The following is a 15,163-nucleotide window of genomic DNA, read 5'->3' as shown; positions in this document are numbered from 1 at the left end:
TACATATCTGTTTGATTTCATCTCTGTGGAATTTTTAAAGTTAGGTTTGTAGCCCAGTAATTTTGTGCAATGCACAAATGAAGAAATGTACCAAGAAAATATTTGTGTACTAGTAATGCAATAATAATTCCATTTTTTCTATATGTTTTTATCATACTGATCTTGGAGATCAGTAAATTTACTGATCTTAGTGTAATAGAGAACCCTGAGGACACATCACATATATTATTCCAAAATATCCCAATGGGCTGCTGAAATCTCACAGCTCTGAGCTGGGGTTTTTGCCATCATTGTCAAGCTATAGGCTGTATTATTAAAAATAGCTGTCATTGAGACACTTTTTAAAAGTGGACATTTGTTCAGAGCTCTGAATATGAAATCCAAATTACCACCACTTCCCTGGTGTTTTGTTTGAAGATTCAATGGGTTTTTTTGTTGCTGTATGCTTTGTGTGTAACCCCAGCTGGTTGGGCTATGCTCCCCATCAGCCATGGTCTCCTTCAAACTGGCTGTGACAGATTCTATAGATTCTCCAGTTGACATTGTTTCTGATTATCTTTGCAACTGAGCTGCAGACCCAACACATTTAGTTATACAGGGAAAAAAAAATCATTAAAATTTATTCAGCTTCGTATTTGTATAGGAGTGCATGTTGTTTATGAAATTAGACTATTTAGGGTGGCACATAATGATTTAAACTGAGTTTGGTGAGCTGCTTTGTGTGTGCATGTGAGCATACATGTACATAAACATGAATAACTTTATCTGTGACTGCTTGAAGCTGAAGATCATTTAAATTGATTTTTTCTTTTTGTGCACCAGTAAAATTATTGCACAAATGCCAGGAAAATAGTTATGTAGGAATGATGGTTGTTTAAAATGTGAAATTACAGCAACACTGGTTTCTCTCCCTGAGAAGCAACAATAGTGGTGACTGAAGAATGGAAGAATAATTTATGTAGAAGCAAAGTGCTTTTGTTCTGAAACATACATATATATATATCCACTGGCAGATTCTTATTCTGAATTTGCTTCAGTGCTAAGGAGGCTCAGTTTGGGATGGCTCTCTGTGTATTGCAGCTAAAGCCTCCCTATGAGAGTTTTAAGTGGGTTTCTTTCCCATGTGCTTGGTTTTCCATAGGTAAATGGGAATAATGACACTGACCTCCTTTGTGCCTTGAAAGTACTGCTGAGAAACATTATATAAGAATTGAGTATTATTATACAAATCATTCTAGTTTGATCCATCTGTGCTGACCTTTTCCTGCATGCAGTGAGATTACCGTGACTCAGGGCTGATGGGGCTCATTGTGTTCAGCTTATCACTGTACTCACTGCTCTTGTGCCCCGGGACATAAATCAGTGTAATCTTTTTTGTCCCCAAATGATGGGTGTTATTAAGACTTGGCATTTACATAGAATTTGGTCATGTTTAAAGCCTTTGCAGTTGCTTTGTGATAGTGTATATAGTTTGATGATATTTCTGCTTTCAGTTGAATACCGAAATCTGTTGAATGTGTTGTCACATCCACTTCCTCCTAAGTATAATAATATAATGTTATAATAATAATCTTTGAAGCAATTGAGGTTACAGGAGTATTGGGACCATGATGCTATTTGGAAAAAAAGAAAATGGTAGGGAGGAATATTTTATTTGTAATTGATAAAACTTTCTGTTTACTATTTTTTCAACTGCTGACAAAGCAACCTCTTACTGTGAAGAATTTGGTTGTTCTTTCTTTCTGGCCACTGTGGATAAGAAATACCTCACTTATAAAAGCAAACTGTTTCTTTTTCATCCTATCTGTGTTTCAAGATCTACGCATCCACATATTTATATTTGCCAATGAGGAAAATTGAAAGTTAGAATAAGGACAGGGAAACATTTCTTTGAAAACTTATTCAACTCTTAAGATTATTTTGACAGTACTGCTGCCAAATGAGGGATTTGTGTAGGGATTAGAAGATGAAAATCTTTTTTATTGACAGTAACTCTGGCCAAAAAGACATTTAAACACACACCATATGTAAGCAAATGTCTTTTTAAAATCAAGATCAGGTCATTTGAATGACCCTTGCATTTACTGAAGTCAGCCCAGTGGTGCCAATGTTCCATTGTAAATGAAGGCACAGTGCAGCAGTAGCTGCTAATTAGTGCTTTATTAGTGGCTTTTCCCAGGCTGCTCAGTAAATCTGGTGGGTTTGTGTGGCTTTGGCCATGGGTCTGCATGTGTGTGTGAGGGAACATCCCTGAAATGTTCTCAGCAGTCACAGGTGCAGCTGGATCCCACGGGTGCCATTGGTGCCAGGGATGTCAGTCGGTGTGGCTGTGCCCAGTGCTGGCTGTGCTGGGTGGGCCTGAGCCTTGTCCAGGGCTGTGAGCCCACAAGGCCGCTGTGGCAGGGACCAACGTGACAGCCCCGTGCCTCCTGCAGCCTGGGAGGTGCAGCTGGAGGCAGCCCTGTGCTGGAGCCTGTGGTGGAAGAGCTGGGAGCCAAAACCCACATTTCACAATTTTACTGCACTTGGCCGTGTGACCTTACGCTGTCAACACCAGAGAAAGGAATTTATTTCTTTTCCCTGGTAAGAAAAGGGACGAGGAGAAATAGTATGAGAGCTGATCTTGGAGGTAGTGGGGTCAAAAGTTTCAGTTGCAGCAGAGAAGAGGAAAATTCCTACAGCAGTACTGGGAAGTGGCACGTCATTGATGGCACCAGCCTGGAATGAGGGGAGAGACGAGGTGTTGATGGAATATGCTGGCACAGCTTGGGAAATCCTGGGCAAAATCCTCTAGCAAAAGTAAAACTGGCAAGTGAGAGAACTCTTTTGAGCTCAGCATGGGAACACAGAGTATGCAAATCATGAATTACTATCTTGTGCTCTCTGGCACTACCTCACAAAAGATTTTTCATAACAGAGCAGATTTACTGGAGGGGGTGGGTTTGCAAGTGTGGGAGGTTTATATTTGTTTTTGTAGGTGAGTTACATGACTGAGTAATTTATTCATTTTATTGACTAGAGATGCAAGCTGCTTCTGAAGATGTTTTCAGATACAGATTTGCCTTTTGAAAAATTAATATTTAGTACTAGTATTACTCCAGATGCCAAAAGAATCTACACAGAACATTAGAACATCCTAGTCTCAATTTGTTTGTATTTCTCATATATCTGTTGAACATTTCTTATGAAGGTGAGACTTGGCATAAAGCCACATCTTTTCTACTGCTCTGCTGTAAGATCCTTTTTCCTCTCAGTTGTGTTGCTTCTGCTTCCTGTTGCAGAGAAGTTACTTTGTTGAATTTATCATTTTTCAGTAACCTCATGGAAAAACAGGTATATTAAAATAAAATGTAAAAAAAGACACCATGATTCAGGAGCAAGTGAGGAAAGAAAATTGGGCAGTGGAGGTGAAGAGGTGATGTGAGAAAAGACAGGGGAGCAGGGCTGTGTGACACCCCAGAGTCAGCTCGGGCCGTGCGGGCTGGGCTGGGCGCTGGCTGGCGCCTGGGGGAGGAGGGCTGGTGCCGTGCTGCTGAGGGGAGCTGGCACCTCGGGTGCCTCAGCTGCTGCCTGCAGTGCCCGAGAACATCAGGAGCTCTCCAGGAACCTCTCCTTGTCCTCATGACCCCAGCCAGAGCCAGGCTGACTCTGGATTACGAGGCAGGGGCCTCAGAGCCACCCTCCCCACGCTGGGCAGGCTGGTGCAGGAACAGGGGCTGGTGTTTGATTGATGGCTTCCCAGCTCTCCTGCTCTGAAGCTGTCACAGAGAAAGGAGCTGCTGCCACCACAGTGGCAGTCTGGATAAGCCAATGTGCTCAGGGCTTGGAGAGGCTTGTGCACAGCAGTTTGAATGCCCAAGGAGTAGCAGTGGTGCTGCAACAGTTTTGATTTAAACATCAATTCCAAATAATTGAGATCCAAGATGCAATTTGGGATGGAGGAGGAGCAGGAGTATTTTGGGGCTGTCAGCACAGAGCTGCTCTTCTCTGTGGAAGGCAGGATGATTTAGATCCATAAGCAGTTTGGGATCACAGAGATGATAAACATCTTGGGATGAGAACACCCTGCACTGGAGAAGGAATGGGAGACTTTATTGTGACATGCAGCTGCCTGCTCTGTGACTTTAGGTGAGTTGTAAAGGCATCCCTTACTCCATCTGTGCAGTGGCTGGCTTACATCAGCAATGACTGTGGAATGCTCTGGGACAGTCAGATGAGGAATAGTTAAGGCTTTGAAGATTTATGGATGTATATTTCTTACACATGACTATGATTGTAAGTAGGATTTGTATGTTGGCTTCTTTTAGAAGTAGTCTCATTAATTTTCACTTCTAATGCTGAGGAATGTCAGGCTGTGTGCTCTTTGTCTTAAGTACAAATAAATTGTTTCTGGAAATAAAAGACATATAATTTTAAAAGTAAAATAGTGAAGGTATAGTTTTTTGAGGTGTCCTTGTGACATCTGCTGAGAGGTCTGGAGCTTACCTGAGGGTGTGTTCACAGCAAATAAAACAAAGCCAACCTGATTCCAGAGCGTTAGAGTGGTGGGAGAATTTGCCAAAGTGTTTTTCACAGGTTACTAAGGAAGTAATTTAAAACTCTCCTTTTACCATTCTTTTTAGGTAATATTTCAGTAATCACATTGCCAGTTTCCAGCACCAACTCTCCCACTAAGATTTTGCCAAAAACCTTGGGACCAATCAATGTGAATGTTGGACCCCAAATGGTAAGTTGTGCAACCCCAGTAGTGCCAGCTTGTGTAACTGGCTGTGACTTCCTGGTGGTGTAAGACAGGAACACGAGAGGAACTGCTGCCTCCTGCCTCAGCCACCGCGTGCCCCAGCTGTGTGGGGGGGAGGTGACCTGGGGGCACAGCAGGCCTGGCATGCCAGAAGTGCCACTCCCAGCAATGCTCTTGGATGTGCCCTTAGGGGGGACCTATCTTCTGGGCTTTGGGTGGAAATTGAAACAGCTTTACCAGCTGACACTTAAACTATTACTCAAAAGTGTATTAAGAAAATCCCCTCATTGTTGATACTCTTTGAATGCTTTAAGTCATGTTCTCACCAGTAAATCTCCAGAATTGTCAGAGAATGTCTTTGATGTGTTGGTAGAAATTCTAAACTTGTTGAAACTACTCTTCTTAAAACTCTCTTTTCCTGTGCATGATAACTGTATTTGTATATTGATGTCCCATATTGATGGGATTTTGGATCTAGTTTTGAGAAAAAAATTAGATTTTCTGGTGGCCAAAGAGCTAAATAGGCAATACTGTGAACAGTTTCTAGTAACCTGATACCTCCTTGCCAAGCACTTAGCCTGAGTACAGAACCATTTGATGTGTTTCATAAAAATGGTGTTGGGCCTTTGTCACCTGAGCAGTGTTCAGTGGGGTTTGTCCCAGCTGGGCAGAGGGGCACACACATCACAGCCACCCCCGTGGCGCTCCCAGCTGGCAGAGCTCTGCCCCCAGCACTGGCCAGGGGCTGCCTGCCAGGAACAGCTGAGAACGTCAGCGCTGATGTCTCACAGGCCTGTGCCCTGTGGCACTGCCCTGGAACATTCTGCCACTGAGGATGTGCCCTGGCAGTGCAATAAATAGCCCACAACAGGGAGAGCTCTCACTTCATGCACTTCCTACTCTTGTGAGGGACTTCTCAAGCCCTGCTTTTGCTTTCAGTGAGCCCTGCTTGCACTTTAGGTTCTATGGCAGGTAGAAGTTGCAAAAGCTACCGTGTGATGTGAGACACCATCTGTATTCTTTTTTTTTTTTTTTAATTCTTTTATTCTGCTGTATTCAGAAAACATTTTCTTAATGAAATGCCATTAACACAGGCTTTCTAAGAGACCCAGCATACAGCTGTGTTGTGCCAGGCTGTTAAGCGAATGTTCCCGAGCTCTCAGCAGTGGCAATGTTAGCGCTCCCTCACCACCTGCCTGTGTCAGCAACACCCTGCTTGATGAATTAATTAATTCATGTAGGCCTTGTTTGCCCCCCGCGGGTTGCAGGCCCCGGTGCCGCTGCGGCTCCTTGGAGCAGCGCGGAGGCTCCGGCGCGCAGCCGAGCCCGGGGCTGCCCGCGGGGGCTCCGGGGCCGCTCGGCGCGGGCACGAGCGCTGCAGGAGCGGCCGGGAGCCGCCAGAGGGCGGTGCGGGCCGGGCCGGGCCGGGCTGTGCCGAGCCCGGGGCCGTTGGCAGCCGCCGCAGCCGCTCCTTGCAGCGAGCCCCGGAACACCGAGCGGCCCCTGCCAGCCGTGCCCCAAACAAACACCGAGCGGCCCCTGCCAGCCCTGCCCCAAACAAACACCGAGCGGCCCCTGCCAGCCCTGCCCCACACACCGAGCGGCCCCTGCCAGCCGTGCCCCAAACAAACACCGAGCGGCCCCTGCCAGCCCTGCCCCACACACCGAGCGGCCCCTGACAGCCGTGCCCCAAACAAACACCGAGCGGCCCCTGACAGCCGTGCCCCAGGCCGGAGCAGCAGCCAGGTGACAGGAGTGACATCTGTCCTGTGCCTGCCTGCAATGGGTAAAGGCAGACACCTTTGGTTCTCCAGTACCATCAGGAAATAAATATATACCTGCACCTGTGCTTTGGTTTCTCTAAAATTCTCTTTTTCCTTGGTTCTGTCAAGAAGTTGCCTAGATGTACTCATGAAGAAACAGTTGGGTGTCTGTAGGTACAGATCTCTGTGCCATACCTAGGAATTACTTGGAATCATTTGTCTGGTTCTTGTCCATGTGAATAATGCAGTAATATGGTACAACTTATAGGGAACTTGGCAGCACTGTAATGGCTTTGCTCTATGAAGATCTTCTGGTGCCATCTCTTCTGTAAACTGTGACTGCTTCTGGTACAAAATTATTATTACTTTTCTTAGTGCAATGCTTAGTATGGATTTTGGGCTGTATTTACCTCTATTTTCTTTAGAGAGCTGTGGTTTTTCTTGCTAAATTTTACAGATCATAAGCACCCCCCAAAGACTGGCCAGCTCAGGGAGTGTTCTGATCGGGAGTCCGTACACCCCAGCTCCAACCATGGTCACACAGACACACATCACAGAGGCGTCTGCCTGGGGCCCAGGGTAAGGCTTTGGTCTCTTTAGAGGTGTCTGAGCACCTCTTCTCATCTTTTCCATTATTTATACTGTTGAATCTATGCTGGCTTACAGTTTCTACTTCTTGCACAACTAAATGGAGTATGGCATGTGCTTTTCAGACTGGGAGGCACTTCTGATGTCTGGAGCATATGAACACAAATTATAAGCACCAGTCACTTCACTGTCTGGTTTCTGGTGAAAATGGAGGATCACAAGGACTCCTGTTAAAAGAAGCCTTTATTTTTTCCAGAAGTTCATGGTGCATCCATGTAGCGCTGCTGTTCAGCACAGCAGCAGGTGCCTACAGGGAGAGAGACTGTCAAAACACTTCAACAGGCATTTAAGAATAAACTCTAATAGAACACTTTGAATATAATCAGTGTGCTATTTTTATTACTATTCTACATTAACAACAAGTTTCATGGGGTTCTGAGGTGCTCCAGCCAAACATGACTTTCTTTAATCTCATCTAATTAAATCTGGTCTTTACATTGTTCCTTGGTATTTTGTTTTAATATCAGTACTGCTGAGCTTAGTTGTCTGAAAACAGAAATGCAGTGCTTTGCCACTGAAAAAGTAATACATTTCTGCATCTAGATTAATTTTTCTAATCAGTGATGAATGTCAATATTACCTTTTCAACAGTAAAGATGGGAAATGGAGCATCTAGGGGAGCAGGAATGAGAGTGTAACATTTGTGCCTTGACTTTTCTCCATTTTACTCTGTAAGCAAGGTCTGTCATAGGTTGTATTTCCCAATTACTGTATTCCTCCCCAGAGAGTCAATAAACTGCAGGCCCAGCCACACAGTTTTTAGGCTGATTGTTTTTTCCTAGCTGAGTGTCCATTTCCTGAAATACCTGCACTTAGTTCTGATTTTGTTTGAGAAAGAAGTTGTCAAAGATCACTTTTTTCTGCACATTTTGTGAAAAGTGGGGGCCAGACAGAGGTTCTTTTCAGTACCCAGAAGAGGGACAAACTCTGCTGTCTGGTCACAGCTTGCTGAAGCATAGAATTGACACCCCTCATTTTCCAAAGCGCCGTGCAGTGGAGGGCATTCCCAGGGCAGCCTTGGGCAGGGCATCAGCCACCACCAGCAGGCAGCACCGTCCTGTTTGTGTGCTGCCCAAGCTGAGACACATTCCAATGAGCCTCATCCATAAAAAGGCTCGAGCTGACTCCAGGCAGAGCAGTCAGTAGTGATGCATGCAGGAGTCCGTACAATGGGCCATATTTCCATTTGAGGAACAGAGCTAAGGAAGGGTCTGTGGTATTCCTGAACTGAGATAGCGAGCCATTGCTGAAGACACTTCAGAAGACAGCTTGCTTTACCCATTGTTTACTTCCCAGACTCCAAATTATTTCCAAAAGGAGAGGAGCAGGTTCACTGGCAGGACTCAGCACAGGCTCTGGCAGCCTGGTGTGCAGACAGGGCACAGCTCTCACTCACTCCCTGCTGTGCCAGGCCCGTGCCCAGGGCAGCCCCCAGCCCAGCTCTCAGCCCCCAGTTAAGCACCATGGACAGAAATCCCTTTGGTGCTGCTGAGGGAGGGGCCTGGTTGTGCACTCTGGATCACACAACCAAAGTGTGCTGGCTCTCGAGCACAGCTTTTCAAACCCCTCATTTTTGTTTAGCTGCCTTCCCAGCAGCAGCAGGTGTTGAGCTGTAGGTCTGTGCTGGGAGCCCAGCTTTGGAAAGCACAGGGACAGCGTTCCCCAGCTCAGCACAGCTCTTGGGCACTGCCTGGGGCTGCTGCAGGAAAAGGCAGGGCTGGAGAGCAGCCCCTGCTTGCTGTGGAGAATAAACTGGAGGAAAGGAATGGCCAGTGATTGCAGACTGCTGCTGCTGCTGCTGTTCAAAATTCATAGCAGCTGCTTCGTCAGAGTCTGTCTCCAGCTCTGTATGCATCAGCTCTAACAGGAATATGTTTAGTGTTTTACCCTGGGTTTTGTTTAAAGATTCCTAAACATTCACTGGCTTGAAAATATAGGATATATCTTATGCACTGTTTCAAGACATTTTTCTTCCATATGGAGGAATTTTAAATAGGAATTTTCAAAGGAGCCCAGCTTTTCCTTTTTGATGGACTTTGGACATCTAGCTCACACAGCACTTCCTGTAGTTCCAGGTGAAGTGACTTCCCTCAATTCCTGTGGGCAAAGCATGGTAAAATTTGGAATAGAATTTGTCTGGCAGTGTGCTCTGACAACTTCCTCCACAAGTCCTAACCACCTTCCCTCAAATTTTGTCAAGCTCTGTGTGTTGTATTTTTCCCTTTCAGTAAACATGTAACAGCAAACACTAGAACCAGCTAGGCCCCATATACAGTGATTTTAGTGGTCCATAATGTTATTTTCAACCTAAGTTTGAATTGTCTTGTCTTAGGGAGCGAAAACGGACTCAAGAAATTATAGAGTCAGATTTTTCAGAAAGGTGAGTGTTACTGAATGTGTATGTTGTCTATAGAGTCATACCTACTTTACTTCACATTTGCCTTTCAGAAGGAGAACTGCCCAGTTCCTGCTTTCAGCAGTTTTCACTCCTTCACATCAAAACTGTGTTGTGGGTTTTTTTTTTAGCCTGCTGATGTTTCTTTTAATTCTTTTTTGTTCATTTTACCTGCATTCTGTTTTCTTAGGTACATTCACAATTTTGAAAACCATTCTTGTTTTTTTTTAATAGTTTCTTTAGCTTTTTACTGCTGATGGGGGTCATTTTTCTGTAAAATAACAGCTCTCCCTGGAGCACATTGTCAAATGAAACCATGAGACTAATTAAAAAAAAACAGGAAAAAAGAAACAAAAACAACACAGCTGAACTTTTTAAAGGCTTCTATTGAGCTACATATCCAGATCTAGTTTGTGTGATAAAAACAACTGCTCCTGTTTTTTTCTATTACCATTACCTTTTCTGGAAGAAGGTGAATGGAAAATAACCCTGACAGTTTGCCAGTTCTTAATTTAGCACCTTAAAACCCAATGACTATGTACTTACTCTGCACAAAAGAGATTCTTGTGTCTGTTCTGTGATGGATAGATTATAGAATAGATGGATGTATAGGTCTGTACACTGTGATGTACATGTGTGGATATATTCTATGATGGACACATTTTAACTCCCTCAATGACCAAGTTGAGTATCTCCTGCTGTATATTACACAGGGATGTCTGAGCCTTTCTATTTCAGGCACACACATGAGAGCTCCACATAAACATAGCTCCCAGGTACATAAGCACCCTGGAGATTCTCCTCTTTTTTTTGGTTCTTCTTTTGTGAGACTACCTGGAGATGAATTACAAATCCATTTTAAGCATCTTCCCAGCAGCATGTGTTCAAATGCTACCAGTGTAGAAATAGTCAAGGAAGGGGCTCTAGTGCACGTTTTTGCCAACTTGTAAGAAACAAGAAATTGATGCAAAACTTTTATTTGTCATTTAGATAGTCCAGATTTCTGTTACAATGTGCAGACCTTTTGCTGTGTAACAAAGTACCTTATTAACATTCAATATGTTAAAATAATACTTTTCTCTTTTCAGTAAGAGAAGCAAGAAAGGAGATAAAAATGGGAAGGGTCTGAGGCATTTTTCAATGAAAGTTTGTGAAAAAGTTCAACGTAAAGGAACAACTTCATACAATGAAGTCGCTGACGAGCTGGTATCAGAATTCACAAATTCTAACAGCCACCTAGCAACAGATTCAGTAAGCAAATATGTGTTGAATTTTGCTATAACAATACAGGTTTGTCTGTTTTATCGTGGAATTCTGTTTCTGCACTGTCCTGACACAGTCCATACTCTCCTTCACTTAACTAGTTCACAAATATAAAGACTTACCCTTTGAAATCTCAAAATACAGAATTAAGGTGAAGAATTGAACTCCCTCTAAATTATAAACAAAGTAGAGGAATCTGACAAAATAATTAACTTTAAGAAAAGGCTACTCTTGTACACATGGTCTTGTCAGGCGTTTCAACTGTGCCAGACTTACCATGATGGAATTTCCTGCAGAGATGCTTCAGGAAGACTTGAAACTTCCATTTGCAACCAAGCATGCTCAGGTGGTGTCCAAGGGGTATCACAGATGAAGGATCATGGTTTAACACCACTCTGACCAGAACTGCCATTCTGGCATTTGAGCTGCTCCATGTCTGTGGAGGATGTGTTCAATTGCTTTTCCTTTTTTATTTCAATTCTTTTGTGGCAATTAGTGTTGGATTGTTTTCTTAGCAGGCTTATGATCAGAAGAACATTAGACGGAGAGTTTACGATGCGCTCAACGTCCTGATGGCAATGAACATCATTTCAAAGGAGAAGAAGGAAATCCGATGGATTGGCCTTCCCACAAACTCAGCTCAGGAATGTCAGAATCTGGAGGTACATGGGAAATTCTGGTTTGTTCACATGTTCTGATAATTGACTTGCTCTTCTTTAGAAGAGGGATTTTTTTCTTAATTTGAACCTGATTGGTTTTGATGCTTGTGCACTATGGAAATACACATTCTGATATTGGAATAAACTGAAAAAATATGTTTGTGTATGCTTAGTTCAGTTTCATTTAGTATACATTATATTTAGTTTTTTTAAAAAGCCAAGCTGTTTACCTTACAAAAATGGTCATTGGTGAAATCAGGGATTATTTTTAAGATTAAAGTCTGTCATATCTTGAATTTACCAGAAGAAAGTAAAAAGAATTTATGGTTCAGTTATGCTCACAAAATGGTTTCCATTTAAAATGAGACCAATTGTCTATTAATGTCTGTACTTGGAAATATAATTCAAAGGGAATTAAATTGAAAAAAATTCCTGCTGGAATGTCAGATACTAGTTATGATCTGCAGAGAAAGCAAGAAGAAGTTTTACTCATCAGTTATTTCCATTATTTTTTCAGCAGGCTAAGAGTTACAGTGTTTTTTGCAGGGGTGCCAGAATTTATGTGCACAAATGTTGCCTGTCCTTCAGGCCAAATGTGCTATAAATAAAAAGCACAAATCACTGAATTTACTGCAGCCTGCTGTAATGGCTGTCTGCAAATACATCTCCATTTGTGACACTTGGACATTAGGTATCTTAAAAGGTGGGTGGGTGCCTCTGCAGTACAGAACAGTTCTTTTTGTGCAGGGTCATTTACATCAATTGTCTTTCTAGATGTGGTAAGAGAAAAGCTTTTACTGTCCTTTTCCATTACAGTGACTTGAAAAATACATCCATCCAAGGAGAATGCATGTGTTCAGTCATTATGCTCCAGGATGTTTTTTTTAATTCTGGATAAATCTACATTTTGCATGCATTCATGTGAATGCATTGTCTCCAGTATAGGCTATTGTTACAAATATGGAACTTGAGTTTCATTGTCTCATCTTCAATAATCATATGCAATTCACTGTTTCAAGCTTTAATTACACATGCACAAATTGGAAGCCAGCCATATTTTTCAAGAAATGTTGCTTCCTCTGACATAATAGAAAAGAATGTAAAACAAAGTTGCACTTTCATGGTGTGAAAATCAAAATTAATTTTGCTTTTAAGGCTGTATAAAGTGGCAACTGCTCTTACAATGTAAATCCATAATAAGATTACCAGTACAAAAATCACTGCAAAAGAGCTTGTTATATAGGAACTGTGCCTGAATGAGAGCTGTTGTGCTCACTGGTTTTAAGAGTCACAGCACAGAAAGCCAACTGAAGGATGCATTTTAAACATTAAAATGTGTGAGGAGGGAATCACCACAAAGCAACCTTGCAAATAAGATAGAAAGGAGTTTGGGCCAGCTAAGATTTAAAATACCACATTTTTTAGTTTCAGAGCTTGAATGAAAAGGTAATTTAAGAGTTTATTATTTTGGGAGCCAGTGATACAGAGATGGCACAAAGAGGATGATGAGCAAAAAGCCCTTTCAGCCCCAGTGACTGCTGTCCAGCATTGCCCCAGAGGTCACTGCCAAACCCTGCTGTGCCCTGTGCCAGCCCTGCATGTCCCAGGTACAGCAGCCTGCCCACATCAACAGCACTAACTGAACTGCTGCAGGAGCTGTGCTCTCACAGAAAATGCCCTTTTTGTTGCTGCAGTCTTGTCAGTTTAGTCAAGTCTCAGACAAAAAAGGGGAGGTCACTGGGAGGATACAGGTGATCATAAGCCCAGCCTCCATATATTTATGTCTAGTGGCTTGCAGCTAGGAGAACAGTGGGACATGCACAATTCCAAAGGAGTGGAGGGCAGAAGGGCACCAAATTGGCACCAGATTGGCACCAAATACTTGCTCATCCTCTCTAGCAAGTGTTTGATTTGGTGCCAGTTTGCACTCAGTGCAAGACAGAAGAGGCAGAATGGGAGGGACATAAAAGTCTCTTGTAATAATTAAATCTTTACTGGACTTAAAACTGTTGACAAAGAAAGACCTTTCAGTCTGCCAGACCTGTTTAATGGAGAAACTCTTATGTCCATGCAATTTGCCCCCATTTGCAGAGAAAGGCAGTTCAGTTTGGCACAAGGGAATGGACAAGGTAATTGAGGATCTTGATGCATTTACATTTATCTTTTAAGATAGAAAAGCAGAAGCGGATTGAAAGGATAAAACAGAAGCGAGCCCAACTGCAAGAACTGCTACTGCAGGTATGTTTAATTTTAATTTTTTTTCCCCATAAATGAAAATATCAAGTGTAAATCCAAGACGTTAGACCTTCTGAAGTTCTTTCTAGATTTAACTAACAGCTGTGACATACTAAGGAGAAAAGTTTGACCCCTGTGATCTTTCTGGATTCTGGTAGGTGACCTCTTGCTGACTCTGTGGTTCAGTTTTGCCTGCTGTAAATCAGCACGCTCCATCTCTGTGCCACAAGCTTTCCTAGGTGTTCTGCTGAAGGCCTGCCAACCTCAGTGGGAATAGGAATAAGTCACAAGTCCCCTTTGTTGACTCTAAGTTCCCTCAGAGCTACCCTGAGTCATTCTTCAAATTTTCCCTTTGGTCTAAGCTATGAAGTTCACAACAGAACTTGTGTAAATGTGTGCAGAGTTGTTTTGGGGAACGTAGACATTTCTGGACCTTGAGCGGAAGGCTGGCAAATCCAACACCTTTACTTTCTGCCCCAACCTTTGAGATTACTTTTAGGTTTAATTGCTGAAATATATTTCAAATGCATCTTGTTTATAAAGTAACATTTTATAAATATAGTTACAAGCATTCCTTAACATTCTAGTCTGTGCAGACTTTTAGTAATTTAAATGTAATCAAATAATTTTATGAGATTGCAGGCAACAAGACTACACTTTGTTGCTAGTTCAACTACACTGATACAGTTTTCATGTAATTGATATTCACTGAAACTTTCAAATATCTGATGCTTTTCTTTGTGGGTCACTAAAAGCTGTTTCTCCACTTAGGGTATAATTGGGATTCTATCAGTCTGACCCAATACATCAGCAGTTCCTCCAGCAGTAACATGAAATTACACTAGTGAAAATAAGGCACCTCAGGCCCTCTTAACTTTTAGTCCAAATATTGACAGAGTTGATTCCCTTACTTTTCACAACTGTCATTATTGCCCTGATTGTGTTGATTGCCAAAGGATTTGCCAGTCCTTTGGGATTGTGGCTATCCATCTTTTATCCCTTCAATGGAATAAGCGGTGCCTCAGGTGGGTTAATTCACTGACTTCTAGTCCCTCAAATAACATTTCCTAAACCCACACATTTTCATACATGTGCAGTCAGATAGAAGAAACCAGCAGGCAGAGAGTGGTGTCACAAACAGCATCTGCTTAATACCTTCCAGAGGAGAGAGAATTCTTTTGAGAGAGAGAAGAAGGTGATGGATAAGAAGGGAAAGAGAATAAAAATACAGATATGGGAAGTGGGGGAACTTCTGTTTCAGTGTAGGTGTCTCCTACCCTGAGGCAATTACACATAAAAAGTACCAGAGAAGACCTCTGACTCCAGAGCCTTTTCAAAGGCATTGGGGAACCATTCTCCAGCATGCCTTACTGCTCCTTCCGTGTTTCTTCTCCAGGCAATATGAGGGGAAACAGTCAATAGTAAATGTGTGCAAAAATTGAGTTTAACTTCTGCTCCT

At 42.7% G+C, this 15,163-nt stretch overlaps 1 protein-coding gene across 3 annotated transcripts in view; it reads left to right on the top strand.

Moving 5' to 3' along the window:
* Nucleotides 1-15,163, top strand: part of TFDP2 (transcription factor Dp-2) — a 52,936-nt gene that overhangs the window by 19,205 nt on the left and 18,568 nt on the right. The window contains exons 4-9 of one of the 3 annotated variants that reach the window (XM_005489452.4): nt 4,623-4,726; nt 6,962-7,083; nt 9,485-9,532; nt 10,636-10,798; nt 11,329-11,472; nt 13,639-13,707. In XM_005489452.4, coding sequence (XP_005489509.2) covers nt 4,623-4,726; nt 6,962-7,083; nt 9,485-9,532; nt 10,636-10,798; nt 11,329-11,472; nt 13,639-13,707 — 650 coding nt within the window. Of the gene's footprint in view, nt 1-4,622; nt 4,727-6,961; nt 7,084-9,484; nt 9,533-10,635; nt 10,799-11,325; nt 11,473-13,638; nt 13,708-15,163 lie in introns of all 3 variants that reach the window. The other 2 variants (XM_005489451.4, XM_005489453.4) reach the window with 2 other exon arrangements.

The sequence above is a fragment of the Zonotrichia albicollis genome, chromosome 9, assembly GCF_047830755.1.
Source record: "Zonotrichia albicollis isolate bZonAlb1 chromosome 9, bZonAlb1.hap1, whole genome shotgun sequence".
Lineage (NCBI taxonomy): Eukaryota > Metazoa > Chordata > Aves > Passeriformes > Passerellidae > Zonotrichia > Zonotrichia albicollis.
Note: the sequence above shows the minus strand (reverse complement) of the source record. Positions and strands in the feature narration are given on the sequence as shown.